This window comes from Xyrauchen texanus, chromosome 20, assembly GCF_025860055.1.
Source record: "Xyrauchen texanus isolate HMW12.3.18 chromosome 20, RBS_HiC_50CHRs, whole genome shotgun sequence".
In the NCBI taxonomy this organism is placed as follows: domain Eukaryota; kingdom Metazoa; phylum Chordata; class Actinopteri; order Cypriniformes; family Catostomidae; genus Xyrauchen; species Xyrauchen texanus.
Genome location: NC_068295.1, coordinates 21,974,447 through 21,993,452, shown reverse-complemented (window position 1 = coordinate 21,993,452; position 19,006 = coordinate 21,974,447). Strand labels below are relative to the sequence as shown.

The window sequence follows — 19,006 nt, the reverse complement described above, 5'->3', positions numbered from 1 at the left end:
ATGAGTATGAGACCAAATGCACTTTTAAGTCTGTCAGTGGCTCATCATAATTTATTTTCTGCTAAAATGTACAGCATTTAAGTGACCGATTAAAAAGGTAACTCATAAATACAGGACTGTTGCTCTGTTAATTATTACAGTCAGGATATCCCTCTTACGTCAAACTGCCATTCTGTACAGGTACAAAGGCTACAAAATAAGCTATACAAACAGACACAGATACAATTTACCTTTTTACATGCCATCTGTTTTGTCTATCAACAAGGCTACTGTTCTACATTTCAGTAAAATATAAATCAGATGTTTTATAAAGATAAAAAAAAATCTACAGATGGAATGAAAATGTAAGTTTAAAGGCATTTCATAAAAGACAGACTTTGGAGTAAATTGACACTCATAATAATAATTTTGCAACTCTGCCCCATGAAATGTTTTCCCCCATTGATTTAGATTTCTACACGTACAAATACTGACATTTACTGTTCTTTGCTATTGTGACAGAAATTGCTTTAAAATTGTATAAAAACAGAAAGCTGCCTCAGGTAAAGAAACTTGTTCTAAAGTAACAAATTATACACAATTTGCAATAGAACCTTCCAAGCTGAACATGATGATGTTTCAAATCTTTACAGTATTAGAATCAACCAAAATAGAGTTTCATTTTTTCCTTCCATATGAGGAAAACCTTACCAAGGCCATACATTGAGTATAAAATTGCTTGCTATTAAGCACAACACTGTACAGTACTACTTTGATGCACTGTCACTAACAAAGACGTTATAGCATGCCTAGTATAACCTTACATTTAAAAAAATATAAAAGTTGATTTACAATAATTTAAATAATATGACGACATGAGTACAGACTTACATGTATAACCTTGCGATTGCTAAAGGTACATTGAAAAGGCTCTTTTATCCAAAAACATAATGCAGGCACATTTATAAGGTTCCATAATGCAGGTTCCAACTTAAACAAAATGTAATCTCCATGAAACTGCAATGCAGATTGGGGGGAGATTAACACTTACACAAATTTTATATTTTTAAATCTTATGCTGTAAGGCTTCCCATAAATAGGAGAAAAATCTAAAATTTTGCCAATAAACAAAACTTTTTTGCATTCTTACCAAGTGCTGGTTCTTTCAGAAAGATCCATAAAAGCGAACATTAACAAGGAAAGTAAGAAAACAAAATACCTCAAGTCAACATCACTACCCTTTCATTTTCAGGTTGATGATTATCGTCTCATATAAGGCCCATTTAAGGGTTGTTTGGACATGCCAGTATTCACATAACCATGATGACCTGCTGGGCTGTACATCATATTGCCATGTGGAGGGGCCTGCATGGGCTGCTGTGGGTAAGGCTGAGTACCCATCATGCCCATCTGCATAGAGTACTGAGGAGATTGATTCATATAAGTATGATTGCCATGGTAGCCCCCATTAATCATGGGCTGTGTCACTCTATAAGTGTTCATTGTGTTAAGAGGTGCCATATTGACATTTACGTTCATTGAGTTGACATTGTAAGCTGGTGCGGGCATGAGGTTGACCCCCATGTTCATCCGCGACGGCATTGCCAGTGTCCTACCAGGAGCCTGCATGGCTACAGTCTGAGGACCCCTACCGTACATCTGCTGCTGGTGGTGGTGGGGCGGCAGAGGGGATGATTTGGAGCGAATGGACACAGGATGATGGTGGTGATTCTTGGGGGCCATTTGTGATTGTAGTCTCTGGGAGGGGGCCAAGTTCATGTTGGGTGTAGCCATATTGCGCTGCAACATCATGGGGGGTGGGGTCATGTTAGGGGGAGGAGTCACAGTAGCCTGCGACTGAGGGCCACCACCAGTGACCGAGTGCTGTTGAGAGAGTGACACCAGTGCAGGATTGTGAGGGCCGAGCTGTGTGGACAATGAGCCATTGTTGTTTGCATAGGGTGTGATGGAGTGCGACGCAGAATGGTTAAACGGCAAGGAGTGGTCCATAAGGGTGTTGGTGAGCTGCTGGAGTTTAGCCAGGCTGAAAGTAGCTGAGGGCTGGCCATAGTGTCCTCCTCCATACTCTCCCTGGCCCATCCTGTCATACAGGCCCAGGTTGGTGGAGGGGTTGTTTGATTCTGGGATATCAGGGAGTTGCATGGGTGGAGCAAAGCTGGCGGGCATGGAGCAGTGCGACAGAGGTTGCTGGTACTGATGTTGTGGATGTTGGTGATGTTGTTGGTGTGGGTGGTGCTGGTGATGGCTGTGGTGATGAGCGTGGCTAAGTCCATGCCCATGTCCATGCCCATGCGGATGGCTGGGCTGCCTCTCAGGCACACAACCTTGTGGAGACTTCACACTGCATCGCTGAGGGGAGCTCATGCTTGTTTGCTGGAGCATGCTGCAAGCGCCAGTATTATTCACCACAGGACCGGCCATCTGCTGGGACACGGCACAGCTGCTCTGACTGTGGCTGCCACCAGAAGAGAGGTTGCCAAAGGAACAGCTGCTCTGGGAGGATGCCCCCCCTCCTGCTCCCGTGCCACAAATGCTGTTGCCCAGCGTGGAGTCATAACTGCTGGGATTCTCATAATTCTCAGTGGTGCTCTCGATGCTGCCTAGGTCACTGAAGCCGCTGTCCACCACCTGCTGAGAGTGGTCTGAAACCGACGGGACATCCATTATTGGGCTGGTCTCCATGTTATTATGAAGCGAGTGCACAGAAACAGTGCCCTGATCGGGGCTTATCTGCGTGTACCCGCTTTCTAAAATGGACACGGCTGGACTGTTGACCGATCGAACAGACTGGCTCGGGTGAGAATGGACAGAAGACTGAGGGCTGCTGTGATCGGACTGCTGGCAGTCATCCACAGGAGTCATGCGAGGACTCTGCTCAACATGCACATACCTCTGTAGACTGTGGCAGGCCTCCTGGGTCTCCACACAGTCCTGGAAGTGCCTTTCCTGCTCAGACTCTTGAGTCAGAGACTGCACTGCCTGGGCGGTCTCCATGTCAATCTCAGGACAGATGTTATGATCCTCCTTTATTGCAGGGGTCAAGGGGCCCATATGCTTTTCATCAGGCTTCTGAATGTTCTCCTCTTCCTCTGATTCTGAGTCTGGAGGATGATCAGAGTCCACAGTGTCGGCCTGTTGCGTATCCATGCTGCACACACTTTCAGACATAAGCTCTGTTGAGCACTGAAGAGGTGCATCTACAGGGCTTGTCTGCTCTTCAGTATCTTTATTATTATTACTTAGAGTTGAAACTGGCCCAGAGTCTTCAGTAAGGCCTCTTTCTGGTATTGGCTCAGGGTCCTCCATTCTCTGCTCATGGCTATCATCTTCATCATCTGCATCGTGATCGTCCACATGAGTTGGTTCTGGTTCTTCATCCTCATCCTCTTCCTCATCTCGTTCCCCAGAGCCCTTATCAACCCTGCTTTCCTCTTTACCCTCTGGTTTCAGGTCCTTGACTTCCTCCGTATTCTCAGCTGACTGTTCCACGTGTTCCACTGAATCTGGTGTTGTCTCAATGGTCTCATCACCACAGGGAGAATTTTCTACAGTGTCAGACTTGTTTGTCGACTCATCCTCTTTCACTGTGTGAGATTCGGGCAGGTCGGGGCTGTGGGCCTCTGAAACGCAGGGGTCCGGGCTTTGGGCCTCTGAAATGCTGGGCTTCAGCTCTGGGTCCCTTGGTCTGAGGTCTCTGATGGACTCACATGGCTCTGAGAAGGAAGCAGGGCTGGCAACCTGCTCCTCCTCTTGCTCCACTGTGACCATTGGCGTTTCAGGAGGTGTGTAGAGGTTGAGCTTAAAGCCCATTTTGCGCTCCTTCAGTCTCCATTTGGGAGGGCCTCGTTTGACACCTTTGGGCCAGCCTTTCTTCCGTTTTACAGGTCGCAGATTGTCCTTTTTCACTGCTTCAGAAAAGCCTAAAAATTAAAAAGAAGTTACATTTAGATTTCAAATATGCAATAACAATTTTAGTGTTAAAAAGAATAAAACTAAGGGTTCTAGCCCGGGATCCCGATTACACTAATACACTGTTCCAGTCATAATACAATCCCTGATATAGTAACAGTTCAGAGGCAAAACACTTGGGGCTGAATTCATGAAAATCTTAAATTTTTTTTTTTTTTACAAAAATAAGAAGTTCCTAAGAAGGTATCTAAAAACGTATAAATCCTAAGCAAAAGCTACAGTGAAAATTGGCAGGGATTTGATTCATGGAGGGACCAAAACCAACCCTGAATTGGCGTTCTTCTTATTGGACAGGTAAGCTTACATAACTGCGAAGCATGTGAAATATATTGCCATAAGGATTGATCTGTTTAATTTTAGCTAACTTGTTCTTGCTTGCAACCTTGCTTCATAACTTTCAAATAATTTCAACAATCTACTCTTTATACTAAAATTCAAGTAGGTATAAAGGATAAAAAACAAATAGGCTGGTTTCTTATTCGTAGTACAACATATGACATATAAAGCATACAATAGTGCAACAGTAAACTGGTATAGTTCAGAAGTATGTAGCTGTATGTGTGTATCAGTATGCTATGTTATCTGATAAGTAGTTTTAGTTTAGTCTCAAAGTTTGTAGTAATAAAATCATAACTGTGTAAATGTAATTATGCTAGCATGATGCTGGTGAATCACGTTCAGTCTCTTTGTACGTTACATAATTTTTTTGTCTGATGCTCGGTCCCCTATGGGGTGTGTGCATGAGCGCGAGCATGAGCAACAGGTAGCTGGCTGCAGTTCACTTAACGGCCACAGGTGTCATTAATAACAACGGTTTCTGAATCTTACACACTGCACCTTTATGTTAAAAGTAAGAAAATAGTAGTTAAAAAGAACTGTATTCTTAAGAATGTTTTGTGACTCCAGCCCCCTGTTCATCATATCACTGTGCATTACCAATAGCTGATAATTATTGTTGTTGCATAGCAATGTTCTATTATGTTAGATCTTGCAGAGTAAGGATAGCACTTACTAAATTATTATTAGTAGTATTTGTTTTTAATAAAAATGTGTATCCTTAATATTTCTATTATTAGGTAGTAACAATTTTTTATAAGTTACTTAAGGCCCTCAACATTTTGAATATTAGTCATGGCTGCTACACGTCTTGCCTAACAGCACATTTTGCTGTGAATATATTCACAAGTTAACAGCCTCTTGTATCGTATTACAAATAAAATAACATGTATTGCCTTACCTTCCACATTCCTTCCTTTTTTACACTGATTTGAGTGATTGTCATCTCTTAGTCTCCTTGGTCTTCCAGGCCGACGTACGGCTACTTTCTGGCTATTCCCCTCTTCCTCATCCTCACTGTCGCCCCTCCTGCTGGGTTGTGGCAGAGGGCTTTCTACATCAAAGTTTTCGAATGGTTCATCTAGCACCTCTGTTCTTTCTGAGATGGTCTCTGTGGTAACACTGCTGTTGATTCGCGTTCTCCTTCGCCCTCTCTTCCGTCGCAGAGTTGATGCCCGCTACAAAAGCAAATACATTTACAGTAAGGCAATTCCCTTAACTGCGAACATTTGCTGCATAGTGCATATTGTATGTTTGAGAACAACTTGTGCTTGAGAATAAAATAAACACAGGGATATGTCAAAGAATGTTAGACTTAACAACTGTCATAGCAAGAGTGGGGCACTTTTTTGTCTAAGTGTCTCTGGTGCCCTCTAATCCAAAAAGCTGAGTTTTGGAGGAGACAGATACGGTCAAGGGTGATGCTAAACATAGTGAAATGTGGCTGTGCTGTGAATGGGTTGTTTCATGATCTAAATGCAAAGGCCCATCATTTAGACCACATTGCCTGCACCACAGGCCATTCATTTAGAAAGCTTAGCCAGCCCAAAACCCCAAATGAGAGTGTACAGGATCAAGCTGACCACAAGTTCCTCATAACATACTCTCCCCCAGGCTTTCTCGGATAGCAGTATCCCAATGCAAATAATCTGCAGCATTACTTGGTAATGCAGAGCCAAGATTTTTCCCACACAAATCATGCGAACAGTATTACTTAATTATGGATTTAAGGACTGATGGAAATTTCTGTAAAAAGAGTTGTATCTTTTTCCATACGCCAACTCACAAATATGCTTACTGAATACTGAACGATTTCCAATGTGAATAATGAGAACACACAGAAAGCTACATCAGAAAAGCATCCATTTAGAGGGAAACCACCCCAGATTAGGGATGTGCAAAATTACTTTTTCAAAATCAACTAGTCTTGAGCTGAATAACTAGTCGACAAATCAGTCCTAAGGAAGCCCTGTATTTTTAGGCTGGTTGAGTTTACCTAACCCCAATTCAAACACATTTCTTATGGGAGTGTTTACATAATATGCATTCTTGTGTTCAAAATCATCTAGACTCAGTGCAATGTAACCGAATGCAGGGGTCTTGAGATTCTTTTTAAAAGTAGGACTTTTTTTTTTTAACTTAAAACCAACAATGGCACGAAGCAAAAAATTAAATAAAATTGCCATAAACGTCTGCCATCATGACCCATATCTACACTAGACTAACAACAATAGCATCTTTTCTACCATCGGGCCGAACTGCTCTCGTTGCGAAACCCTTCTATTCTGTGCCGATCAAAAACCTTGATGATCGAAAAGCATTCTATTCTGTGCCGATCCGGGCCAGCCGGCACTTTTACGGAATTTGTTCCACTGCGGTACTGAAAACAGACTTCGAATGTACACAAGAAATACATCAGTCATTACCTTGGTAACGCAAGAATTTAAGGACCTCGTGAGAAGTGTGTTTACTTAGCCCAAAAGCACTTGGCCAGCTACAGAGAAAAAAAACAAGTAACTTTGTCAAGTGACAAGTGACCAATCTTGAGTCATGACGTCACTACAGGCATTCCACCACAGCTGAGTATGGTTGTCTAACCGTACTGAGAACAGTTTCTAAGGTGGAAAAGCTACTGTAACCATTTCCCAACGTGCTCAGAACCGTTCGGCTCGATGATGGAAAACAGACTAATGATTGTGACCTTTACCTTTCTCTTGAGCCCATGCCCAGACTGGGATTTGATTGCATTAATGTCTTCATCATCGTCGTCGTCTTCATCCTCCTCATCATCATCAGTGCTGCTTTCTTCACTCACTTCTAAATCTTTACCAGCATTATTTGCAAAGAGTGGATAGGAGTATCTTCTGCTGAAGTTCTTGCACTTGGTTAGTGGAGGCCTTCTGCTGGTGTAACCCATCCCTGTTGCCAAATTCATGCTCGACGCACTGCAGTCTGCACGCTCCCCTGCCTGTTATTCCAAACAAACACAAACATGAGCTCGTCTGAGCCGATCTGTACAGGCTGAAGTAGACAAATAATATCTCTGTTATCCACTTTGCTTTAGCAGCGCCCCTGCAGTGCAGAGATTGTCTCTTGATTAGCCATTGATCTCAGCAACATTTATGTTTAAGTGGCTGTGGAAGATTACATTTCATGGGACATTCAGAGGCATTAATAATACAGAGCTTTGATTTAGGTCACTCAGGAAGCTGGGTTACTTTTGAAAGTGCTTTCAGCTATCTCTGTGAACTCAGCCAGAACTCCTGAAAGTGAAATGAGATAAATTTAGCTCACTTTCATGCAGGCATCATCTTGTGGCTAATAATGCAGAGCCTAGGAAGGAGTGAGTGTCCTATGCTCATCGTGATCTGCCTATAGAGTAGGTGTCATTTAAAACACAGACTGGACTTAGATCCTGCCATCAAAACAGCCTTTGATCATCATACCAGTATTCTGCCCTGCAAAGGCCAAACACAGTAACTACACTTTATCAACATTTTGTTATAATGAATTACCAAAATCTCAAAGACAGGTTAGTTTGGCTCAACTATGCTGAGATTCACAGACAACAGAGACTATAGATAATCCACATTAGGCTGGACGATCAAAAACCTTGGAAGCCATTTTTCTTAGTTTCAGAGATGCCATAGTTACTGTTTGTTGGGGAGTATTACGCAAAAAGAGTCCTATTTGGTCAGAGTAATTTGATGCGAGACAGCTGTAATTGTAAACTGGACAGCAAGTCACCCCATTGAACTCGCTTATCAATGCTCTGGATATGCATGAAATACAGCAAATATCCAGTATAACAATTTTTTTTTGCTGGTGTAATAATGAAAGGAGCACCTTGAAAGCCCTTAATTAAAGCAATAATTAATTCCTAACCCAACATTTTTAAAATCAGAACACTCTGTACTTCAATAGACAAACAACATTAATAAAACTGCATTCAGTAACAGTATAAGTGTTCATAATTATAAGGCCAGCATCAAAACATCAATGGACCTTTAACCAATGCCTACCTGTGCCCCAGCCCTCTGGAGCTCCAATGATGGGCTTCTGCAGACTGAAACTGGAGTCCATCTCAGGTAATCAGGGTCAACCTCATGAAGTCTAGGATTCTCTCTCAATCTTTCCATGTGTTCTTGGATCATTTTATGTATTTGGATGATCACAAACCTAAACAAGCATGCAAACAAACAGAAACATGTTAGGAAATGGTATTCTACAAACCACATAATACATCTTTAAAACTGAACTGAACAGCAGTGTTAAGGAAATTACATTTACATCTTTTGATGCATTTCTTTTAAAGTAAATACAATTATATTTAAACAAAAGTTACAAAAACAATTACACCCGTTTCACACATACTCCATGTGCAGTGCGTATGCGGTGCGTATTTTTTTCCGTACCCATGTTAACAGGTTAGAGCTTTTACACTGCACGCGGATGCAGTCTGTCGATCCGTTCCAGTTGCGGTGCGTATACAGCAGTGCAGCGATGATTTACGGACCGAGTCTAATTTTGCTGTGCTGCACCAGCAAATGAATTAAAGTCATATATGATTTTTTTACCCTCAAAAAAGACAGTGAACCCAAATGCGTCTCATTCTTCTCCTTATTAGCAACAGATATAGCGCGGTAGCTTTTCTTCTGTCAACAACTCGAACTACATGTAAAACAAAGAATCACAATGATTAAAATGAATTTTCATACTGTTTCAATGCCTTAAACAATCTCAAAGTTAACGTTTGGGTTTAAATTCCTTACACATTTTTGATTTTGTGGCACACAGAAACTGCGGATCAGTAGCGCACTGCAAATGCAGCATATGTGAAAGCACTATAGCGCGTGCTGCTCCTGTACCGTATACGCACTGCATACGCAATGCACACGCAATGCACACAGAGTATGTGTGAAACGGGTGTTAGTTAGAAAACACTGCTGTACAGTTTGTGTCTGTGGAGATAATATACTTCAACGTGAGCTTGTGTGTGAATTGTCAGATTGACAGATACCACAACAGGCCAACCCACCTGCCATCCTGGAAATCAATCATGTTGAGCTGCTGAAGTGTGGTAGCGATGTCATGTGGACACATGCCCGTGGCACGGCTCATTCCCCTGATGCTGACACTCTTATCTGGGTGGTTGTGCATGTACTCCAGTATGACACTTTTCCAATAAGCCAAGTAGGACAGACGACCCAGATCAGATAGAGGCTTCTCTGGGGAGCCCGCTTGGCCCTCCAGTCTGGAAAGTAAGTAACCTGGAAAGACAGAGAAAGAGACAAAGAGATATAACGAAACAAGATTGCTGAGGGTTGTTGTCACATCAGATTTGAGTGTCACTTTGACAAAACATAAAACAGCTCATTCACAATTTATGAAGATGTGGTGTAACCCTAATCTACCATCTCTTTAAATCCAGGGGCAGATTATACAGTCTTGGACTGAATTATTTTTCATTTAAATAAAAGCAAGTTTCTCTTAAAAGCCAAAAAGAGGGCTAGTTTTGGCTCCTCTGAAAGGTCCAACACAAGTTATGATACATGATGTGAGACAATCAGCATCAGAAAGGGACACAAATAAGTGTAGTCTTATATTAACAGTGAAGAAAAGAAACGGGAATAAAATGGTCCAAGAGAAAGGGCCTGTCTTAAAGTAGTAGTTCATCCAAAAATGAAAATTCTCTCATCATTTACTCATCCTCATGCCATCCCAAATATGTATGACTTTCTTTCTTCAGCTGAACACAAACAAAGATTTTTAGAAGTATATCTCATCTCTGTATGTCCTCACAATGCAAGTGAATAGTGTCCAAGCCTTTCCACAAGACTCTTGTCATTAAATCTGTCTTCAGAAGCGATATGATAAGTGTTGGTGAAAAACAGATGAATATTTAAGACCTTTTTTTTTTTTTTTTTTAAAACAATATATCTCCACTTTCACTTTATTTCACATTCTGAAAGTGGAGTCTTTTGGAGGATTACTTTAATGCTGCCTTTGTCCTTTTTGGGTGAAAGGTCTGGTCACCATTTATTTGCACTGAATAAAACTACAGAGCTGAGATATTCTTCTAAAAATCTTTGTTTGTGTTCTGCAGAAGAAAGAAACTTGAATTTGATTTTTTTGGGGTAAACTATCCCTTTAAGCCATTTAGTGGTGTGGACACCGGACAGGATCGATCACATGAAGATAACAGTGAACCACACAAAAGTCTTCAGCTAAAATGTACAAAAACAACAAAAATAATAATAAAAAAACCTTCATCTTCTGATTTGATCGATTAAGTTCTGACAGATAGCAATAAGCAAAGTCAGATTTATGTAATCAGACTGAAAATGTCCAGATATCAGGAAAGTATTTTAGTCTTTTTGCAATTCAATACAATATGTTATGGTTCTGCTTATTCTACACAGAGGGCAAATTAAAATCAAAACATTAGCAAACATTCAATGTGTTTACGGCCATGCTAAATCTTTTTATTTTATTTTTTAATGACCTTTTCTCCCCTATTTTGGAATGCCCAATTCACGCTACTTACTAGCTCCTCGTGGTGACTCACCTCGATCCAGGTGGCGGAGGACAAGTCTCAGTTTTCTCCACTTCTGAGACTGTCAATCCATGCATCTTATCACGTGGCTTGCTGTGCATGACACTGTGGATACTCACAGCATGTGGAGGCTCATGATACCTTCCGCAATCCATGCACAACTTACCACTTGCCCCATTGCGAGCGAGAACCACTCATCGTGACCATGAGCAGGATACCCCATGTGACTCTACCAACCAGGCCAATTTGGTTGCTTAGGAGACCTGGCTGGAGTCACTCAGCACACCCTGGATTCGAACTTGCGACTCCAGGAGTGGTAGTTAACGTCAATGCTTGCTGAGCTACACAGGCCCCTCACTAAATTATTATTTTTTAAATAACTGAGTACAATGAAAAAGACTCCACTAGGCATTCTTTCCATTTCATCGTGACCATCTAGTCTGAAGCAGATCCTTTTTTTTCTTTAAGGCAAGTCATAAAATATGTTCATGATGCAAAGAATCTTATGTTCACCTCTCATAAGACTTCCAAACCAGTAAATGAATAAACTTACTGAAATCAATGAGGAACCTCCCAAATCCTTGCCTTTGGTAATGAGGCATGATCATTATGCAGGAGACATTGTACTTCTGCTGGCAAAGCTTTTCCTGAGGGAAAGAAAGAGAAATAGATCGAGTGTGTCAGCACACTGCAAATGCATGCAATTCACTGCACCTGCCCTTGTCCTCAATTGAACCAAAAACAACCACACAAAACCCTCCAAACAAAATGCAGAAATCTTCAGAATCCAATGTACAATAAATACTATCTTATGCAACCTACCAAATATCAACAATCTGAGCCATTGTTATTCTGATATACTCACTCTACCGCCATAAAAATGTTTTTTTTTTTTTAAATGTATTAATAATATCCGATAAAGAGCTAAATGTTATAATACCTTTGAGAAGTATCCAACAAGATGACAGCCCTTCTCATCATGCTGTGTTAGAACATAGAAGAGAAAAGGCTCCACATCGTAATATAGAGTCTTGTGGTCCAGAAAAAGCTTCGCAAGCAAACAAAGGTTTTGGCAGAAAATCTTGCTGCTATTTCCATCAACCTGAGCAAATAGGAAACAAAAGTGAAGCAATTAGAGGATGCAATTAAGTAGGTGATTCCAATAATTAAGACTAAGAATTAGCACATAGATGACCTCAAAGCAAACACAAATGGACTAAAAGGCACAAAACCTTTTCTATAAATGCAACTCCTACTAGATGAGCACATATGAAAAGTAGAATTTACAAAGGTCTAACACTTTTGGAGGCTTGCTATGATTTTCAGGAATTGTTTTCTGTTCACTGGATAAACCAGATGAAGAGTCCCAGAAGAACTGGCTTAGTCTGACATGATTTATTCATGGAGGACCAGTTCTCATCCATGATCGTGTAATGTGTCTTCTGAGGGGTTTGGTGCTTTATAGTCTTTAATCTCTGAACATGCCCCTCTTGTCCTCATTGCAAATGCAGATTAGATAAAACTAGGATGCAGATGAAGTTGTGAATAAAGACTTAGGAGAAAGAACTGACCTCAAACACAGAGAGGTTACCCTTCCTGTAGATCTCATTAGCAGGCGGGTGAAACCACCCACATTTCTTTGAATGCCTCTGCAGAATGTCCAGGCTTTTCATGTATTTTAAGCAGAATTCGCACAGATAAAGCTTTGGTAATCTGAGGAAGCAAGCAGCAATTAATTAAAACTGTGGGATGAATAGCAACACCAGGGAGAATCTTTAAATCACACTCTAGTTTGTATTCGCTTTAGGCTGTATATTGTGAAAATTTAATTCAACAAGGTTTCTAACAGCAGTTCAGATTACCTCAAGTATTCTGTAGGGTAGGGTGAGGAATACCAGGTTTGTATTTCATATTTCCCAAACTCAATCAAGGGAGGGGATTGTCCTTGATCGCCACCAGATTTCTGTTTTTGAAACAAATCACAAGAGATAAACAGAATTTTATTGAAACTTTAAACATTTTCTGAAGAGAATGCTTTGGTGTTTTTTGTGGCTGTTAACATGTTGATTTGTATTTGCTAGTGTCTTCTGGCTGGTTGCTAGAAGATTGCTACACAGTCTGTAGGGTGTTGTGATTGCTATGTTATTGCTCAGGTTTTCTGAGTGTGTGCTAGTTGGTTGCTTACTGGCCCAGAGCAAGTCAATAGAGCTCTCTATGACTACGATTACATGGACACGAGAAAGCGGGTTATTGCGCATAAGAGGCGTAATGCGAGAAGACAACGTTCCCGTTTACATGCACCGTATAAGCAGCGTACTCTTTACTCCCATATAAATGCATCTGGGTCAGTAAGCAGCTTTATCCAAAGCAACGTAATTTCCCCGCAACGATTGTGTAAATAACAAACATGGCATCCGAGGAAGACTTTGCTATTTTAAGCCCTATTGCTTCACTTTATTTGCAGAGTTTTTGCTGTGTTTGTTTCCTTATATTTCCATCGGGTCCTGCAGGGGAATTGCACTGCAATAGTGGGTTTTCCAACTTTCGTAAAACTTTGGTATTCCCCCAATGCACAAGCACATATAAGCAAATGTGATAGACAGTCGATATTGTACATTGGTGTGTATAAATGGGTACAGTTTTTGTTGTATGCACTTTTCCAACTGTATATACAAATTTTCCGAATTCTTTCCGGTGTTCCATCCTGTGACATTAGTTATCCTGTTAGTCTGTTTCACGAACATGCGCTCTCTTCAAAAACTGTGAGAATGACATTAATGTGTTAACATAGCCACATACTACACGTGTTTACATTACATTGGGGGGGAATTGGGCAATTTGGAATGCCCAATGCGCATAGTGACTCGCCTCAATCCGGGTGGCGAAGGACAAATCTAAGTTGCCTCCGCAACTTAGACCGTCAATCCACGAATCTTATCACATGGCTTGTTGAGCGCGTTACCACGGAAACCTAGCGTGCACAACTTATCATACGCCCCACCATGAGTGAGAACCACATTATAGCAACCACGAGGAGGTTAACCCAACGTGACTCTACCCACCCTAGCAACCGGGCCAATTGGTTGCTTAGGAAGCATGACTGGAGTCACTCAGCATGCCTTGGATGGCGACTCCAGGTGTGGTAATCAGCATCTTTACTTGCTTAACTACAGAGGCCCCCCAGAACACCACTTTCTGCAAAAAAAAAACCTGGAATATACTGTTATGTTTAGTGCATGCAAACAGGGTTAATAACATTCTGGTTCCTGGATATGGCTAGGGTCTATGTAAGTCTATGCGATTTTGTAGTTTTATTGTCCATCAGGTAAAAATACAAATTACAGAAAAGCAATAGCACTCCTCTCCCCCAACAAACCACATAATTTGACACATCACAAGCACAAATGGTGCAGGATGGATTATGTACTGAAGATTAATGCTAAGGGGTTTTCCTTAGCCAGCAGCACTAATTAATGTATCCAGAGGAGAATATTTGTTTCTCAATCTCTCCCCACCTTTGCTGTAAGCTCCTTGATGTGTCTGAACAATTTCAGATCTTCATCAGCCACGTGGTCAATTAGTAACGTCATCCTTCCTTCATGTGGCTCTCTTCTTGAGCATCTCTCTGCTGTAAAAGCTGCAAAAGTCCAGAGAATAGAACTTTAGATATTGATGTTTACAACAGACAACAAACCAAATCTGACACTTTAAAATCCAAACCAAATATAAGCGAGCACTAACTTCACCCTTAATAACATGGCATTCAAAATCACAACTGCTAGAATATACACAGCATGCAAATCACTAGAGTCATGGAAGGGCAGCAGATAGGAAAGGCTCATATCAACATTGCTGGCCAACACACTAACCTCAAACCTCTAACCGCACATCACAGTTTGTTTCTAGGCAACAGTCACCTCTAAACAAATACAACATTTGTGCAGAGGTTGAGAGGAAACCAAACCAGGAGCAAGGGTCATTTGAAATGCAAACACTTTACATTAAAGTGCTTGTTACTAAAGGGGAAAAGCATCAATCACTTCGGTTTGAGAGGCAGGTGTGATCAGCATGAGGACTTGAGCAGAGAGTAAATCTAAATACTTGAAGGATTTAGTGGCTTTAGAATTAAAACATTGAAGAAAAAAGTGAAAAATGAAAAAGCAGAGATGTAGTATTAGTTTAAAAGAAAAATCCATGTTATTTTGTTTCTAAAAATGAGGAAGATGAGTAAAAAGATTTTAGATGGAAAAGCTGGCTGGCTGTTTGGAAGTTCAGGCCCCTGTGCTTACCATGGTTAAGGTCAGGTTTAACTCTTCCATCTGCCAATCTGCCCTTCCCTGGTGTGGTGTGCTCCCTCTGCGGGGAGGCCTTAAACCTAAACCTGCCTAGCAGTTTGTGCTTTCTCAAGAAGGGAGTTCGTTTGAAATGGAGTGCCGACTTAAATGGTCGGCCCCGTTTGGGTGGCCATCCTGAAGATGAATTGGACAGGGATGCTAATTTACTCATGAAACCCTTTACAGGCTTTTTTCCTTCAAGCTGTAGGGATGTTTTGGGTGAGGTGGAAGTGTCCTGGGTGCGCCGTGCACGCTTGGGTGGTGCGTAACTGGGGAGTCCCTTTTGTCGGGACTGTCCCTGAGTGGTAAAGATGTGAGACAGTCCATCAAAGAGTCCCTTCAGCTGGTTGTTGCCTGGGAGGCTGCTGAGGGAGGGGCCGCTAGACTGGGAGGAGGAGCTGTGCGGGGAATGGGCAGAAGAGGGTGAGGATGACTGGGTGGGGTTCAGTGAGATGGGGCTGTGTCCTTGCGAAGGGGAGGGGGTAAGGAGAACGCTAGATGGGGCATTTAACCTCACACCTGGTGCCGTGGAGCTTGAATGGGGTTCAAACCGCCGTTTCCGATAGCCACGTTTCCTCTGCCTGTGCTGATTTGTGGAGCCCGACACCTCTGCGCGTAACCGTCGACCCAAGGGCGATGGCGTGAAAAATTTGGAAAGCCCGTCAATGAGACCTTTGGTTTTCTTGTTGAATGGGGGCAACGTGGTGAAGGTGGGTGTGGATGTGAGGGGGTCAGTGGGACTTCTGTCATCTGTGGTGGGTATAAAGGTGCTTGATGAGGGAGGGGTACAGAAAGTGCTTATTGAACCCCTACCATGCCGTTCTTTGTCAGACAGCTCAACGGATCCTGGACCACCACTGTCAGACCTATAAAAGCACAAGATGGTTCATTTAAAAAACGTCACACAAACAAATGGCAATCTGTTTGAACATCTTCACTGCTACTAATGAAAAGCATAAGCCTTGATTCAAGAGCCTGATTTCACAGCTCCAACAACACATTCCACCGTGTCTATCAGTGATCATCAAGCCTTTAGGTGGAATGTAATCCCCACAAGTCTTTCTCATTTAAAAGCTTACTGCCCCAGACTCACCCAGTCCGCCTGACAGCATTCCGATTTACTACACAGCAAGATGGTAAAAATAGACTTCAAAAGAATGCCCTGGGCTAAAAGTACAGTGTAGCAGCCATGCTAATTTTAAAACTTTGGATGAGAGGGTATGAAAACCTACATACAGTTCTCAGCAGTAAAAAACGGCCAAGGTTGTAAAAGGACAAAAATCAGAGTAGGGCATCAAAAAAAAAGAACATTTATGGTTTAAGTAACATGTACTGATATAATATCTTTAAGCTTAAGCCTAAAGCATAACGAACAAGATAAAGAAAATATGGATTAAATGAGTTATCGTACATTGCTGGATGTGCTAGATTTTTTCTTGGCCTTCCTGGCTTTGCATATCGCCTTTTGATCTGGGCTGCTGTCTTGTGTAGCAACCGTTTTTCCTCCTGCTCTTTTGGCCTGCATACTTGGCAGATCCACATTCCTGGGGGAGGTCCAGGGGGGAAAAATAAAGAGAGTGAGAGACAGAAAAAGAAAAGCATTTGAGAGCTGGTTCATCATGTCTGCAGACGTAACACTTTCAAAAATTCCTTTGTAGTGCTTGCCTTTCCATTCATTTCCACTTTCTTTAGAAGAAAAGGAACAGAGCAAAGGAAAACAAGCTTTCAACAGGTAACTGTCAAACAAGGACACAGTGAATAAATGCATTTGTAGTTGTGTGGGGTACTCTTTCCTGATGGCTTCAGCCTACTAATCCCCTGTAGAGGGCAAGGTAACAAACACGAATTGAGCGATTAGCCTTTTCATCTTTGACATATGTGACGACTGAATGCTTTGCCAAAAGTTAAAATGACAAAACACTATTGCAATCAATAGGATCAGTCAGCGAGTCCATTAGCATTTATTTTCATTATAGACTGAAGCCATTCTAAAATCTTGGAAATGTTTTGTGAGGTAAGGACCCTTATCTTACAACAATACATACAGATAATTTAAGTTCATAGCGACCACAACAGAAATGTAAAATTTCTAAAGATATGGAGGCCCATAGAGGTCATGCATTATAATTGATACTCATGATTTGACATGTATCCATCTATATATCCTTCTTAGTATACAGTATGTGTGTGTTTTAGTTTGGCATTTTATTTTGTTCACCAACAAAAATTGGTGGAATTTCTCATGGCAGATAACAGCTCCCTCCAGCAGTCAGATATACAGTACAAAAGGTTTTTGTAAAATTAAGTGAAATAAACATTTTCTGCTCTATCTGAACACTTTATAATGCTGCTCCTGGCACTAACTTGCCAATTTCACATGAAGTGCCATTAACTAAAAAGGACAAGCACAGTCATTTGCAAGCCAGAGGCAAAATCATTAAAAACAAGAAAGACAGACTGGAAAGAGTGAGAGAGAGGGACACACCTACTAAACAACGCAGGACGCAAGGTACATGTCATCTTACTATTATGTAACTAGAGCCCTTTGCGTAATGGCAAATTTAAACAGCTTCACCTTGAGAATAGAAAAGTCCACACAAAAATACAGGCTAACTAAGGCCTAATGTACCTTTTGGCATTCTGGAGAGCGGTGGGTCACAACACTCCATATGGAAACCCCTGTCACAGGAGTCACAGAAGAGCATCTCATCCTGAATCCAAACATACAGAAAAACATGTCAAAACATGCCAAAAAATTAGACGCAATATACACCATAAGCATACAACACAGGCAAACAACATACTGCAGTAAAACTGTCAGAATCCTGGCACTAGAGAAGATGACAAAGTGGCAGTGAGCAGGAACTGGGTCAAGGCCATCAATTTGAAAATAACTTACAGCATTCTTCCCCTGAATCTGACAGGAACTGCATGTTTTGCATTCAATGCATTGCCACCGCAGAGCCTTGACATTCCCAGTCAAATCAGCGGAGAACTTCAGACATGATGGATGGCCTTTGAGCAGAAATTTGGAAGAAAAACAGACTTTAAGGAGAGTATACTGATTCCTTCAGTCTTCAGAACACGCTCAATTAGAAAGAGCGACATTACCTAATCCTTTAACATTGGCAGGAAAGCACAAAAGCCCTTGCTGAAACATTACAGGATAAATGTTAACAGAGACTTAATCAAGCGGCGAGAGAGAACATTCTCAAGTATGTCAAAACGAAACAAATGAAAGATTCCCCGACCGTGGATCAGTTAAATATTTACACATGGCATCAACAATGCAAAGAACCATGCGTGAAGACTTTCCAAAATGTCTGTCTTAAAGCAAAGAATTATCAAACACTTCTGAGCAGCTAATTAAAGATAATTTGATCTTAACGAGGCAGAAACGGTACATGCGTACACCGTAATGGCAGTCGATCCGTTATAGTCATGTAAAATCGTGCACTCCTGTCCCTTTGGGCTGTGAACCAGCTGCGGTTTACAGTGGGAGCACATTTTCTATACTTTCATGAACACTTAATGAAAACCACCTCCTTGTTGTTAAGTCATACTCAGCATTAAATATGTCACCAGGAGAATAATTCCTTGTGGCATTTCAAAATCATTGTACAAAACAAATTACGACATAAGAGCAGGTAATTTAACAGGAACAATTCTGTCTGGAGGTGGGGAAAAAAATAAAGAGAGCAAAAGAAACGAGCATGCGAACATGAAGCAGGACAATCACATATTATAAACTGCATGCCTTTCAGCCTGAATCAATCAGTGATTGATTCAGGCCCTTCTGCCATTACTTTTA

At 41.4% G+C, this 19,006-nt stretch overlaps 1 protein-coding gene across 4 annotated transcripts in view; it reads right to left on the bottom strand.

The window, feature by feature from the left end:
- kat6b (K(lysine) acetyltransferase 6B) overlaps positions 1-19,006 on the bottom strand; it is a 58,314-nt gene continuing 39,308 nt past the window's right edge. For 3 of the 4 annotated variants that reach the window (XM_052151670.1, XM_052151671.1, XM_052151672.1), the window contains exons 4-17: positions 18,095-18,210; positions 17,825-17,906; positions 16,607-16,739; positions 15,151-16,061; positions 14,377-14,498; positions 12,724-12,824; positions 12,433-12,574; positions 11,802-11,963; positions 11,415-11,508; positions 9,344-9,575; positions 8,328-8,484; positions 7,013-7,273; positions 5,207-5,483; positions 1-3,920 (exon numbers count right to left, since the gene is read on the bottom strand). In XM_052151670.1, coding sequence (XP_052007630.1) covers positions 1,240-3,920; positions 5,207-5,483; positions 7,013-7,273; positions 8,328-8,484; positions 9,344-9,575; positions 11,415-11,508; positions 11,802-11,963; positions 12,433-12,574; positions 12,724-12,824; positions 14,377-14,498; positions 15,151-16,061; positions 16,607-16,739; positions 17,825-17,906; positions 18,095-18,210 — 5,471 coding nt within the window. In that variant the 3' untranslated portion in view covers positions 1-1,239. The remainder of the gene's footprint in view (positions 3,921-5,206; positions 5,484-7,012; positions 7,274-8,327; positions 8,485-9,343; positions 9,576-11,414; positions 11,509-11,801; positions 11,964-12,432; positions 12,575-12,723; positions 12,825-14,376; positions 14,499-15,150; positions 16,062-16,606; positions 16,740-17,824; positions 17,907-18,094; positions 18,211-19,006) is intronic. The other variant, XM_052151674.1, reaches the window with a different exon arrangement.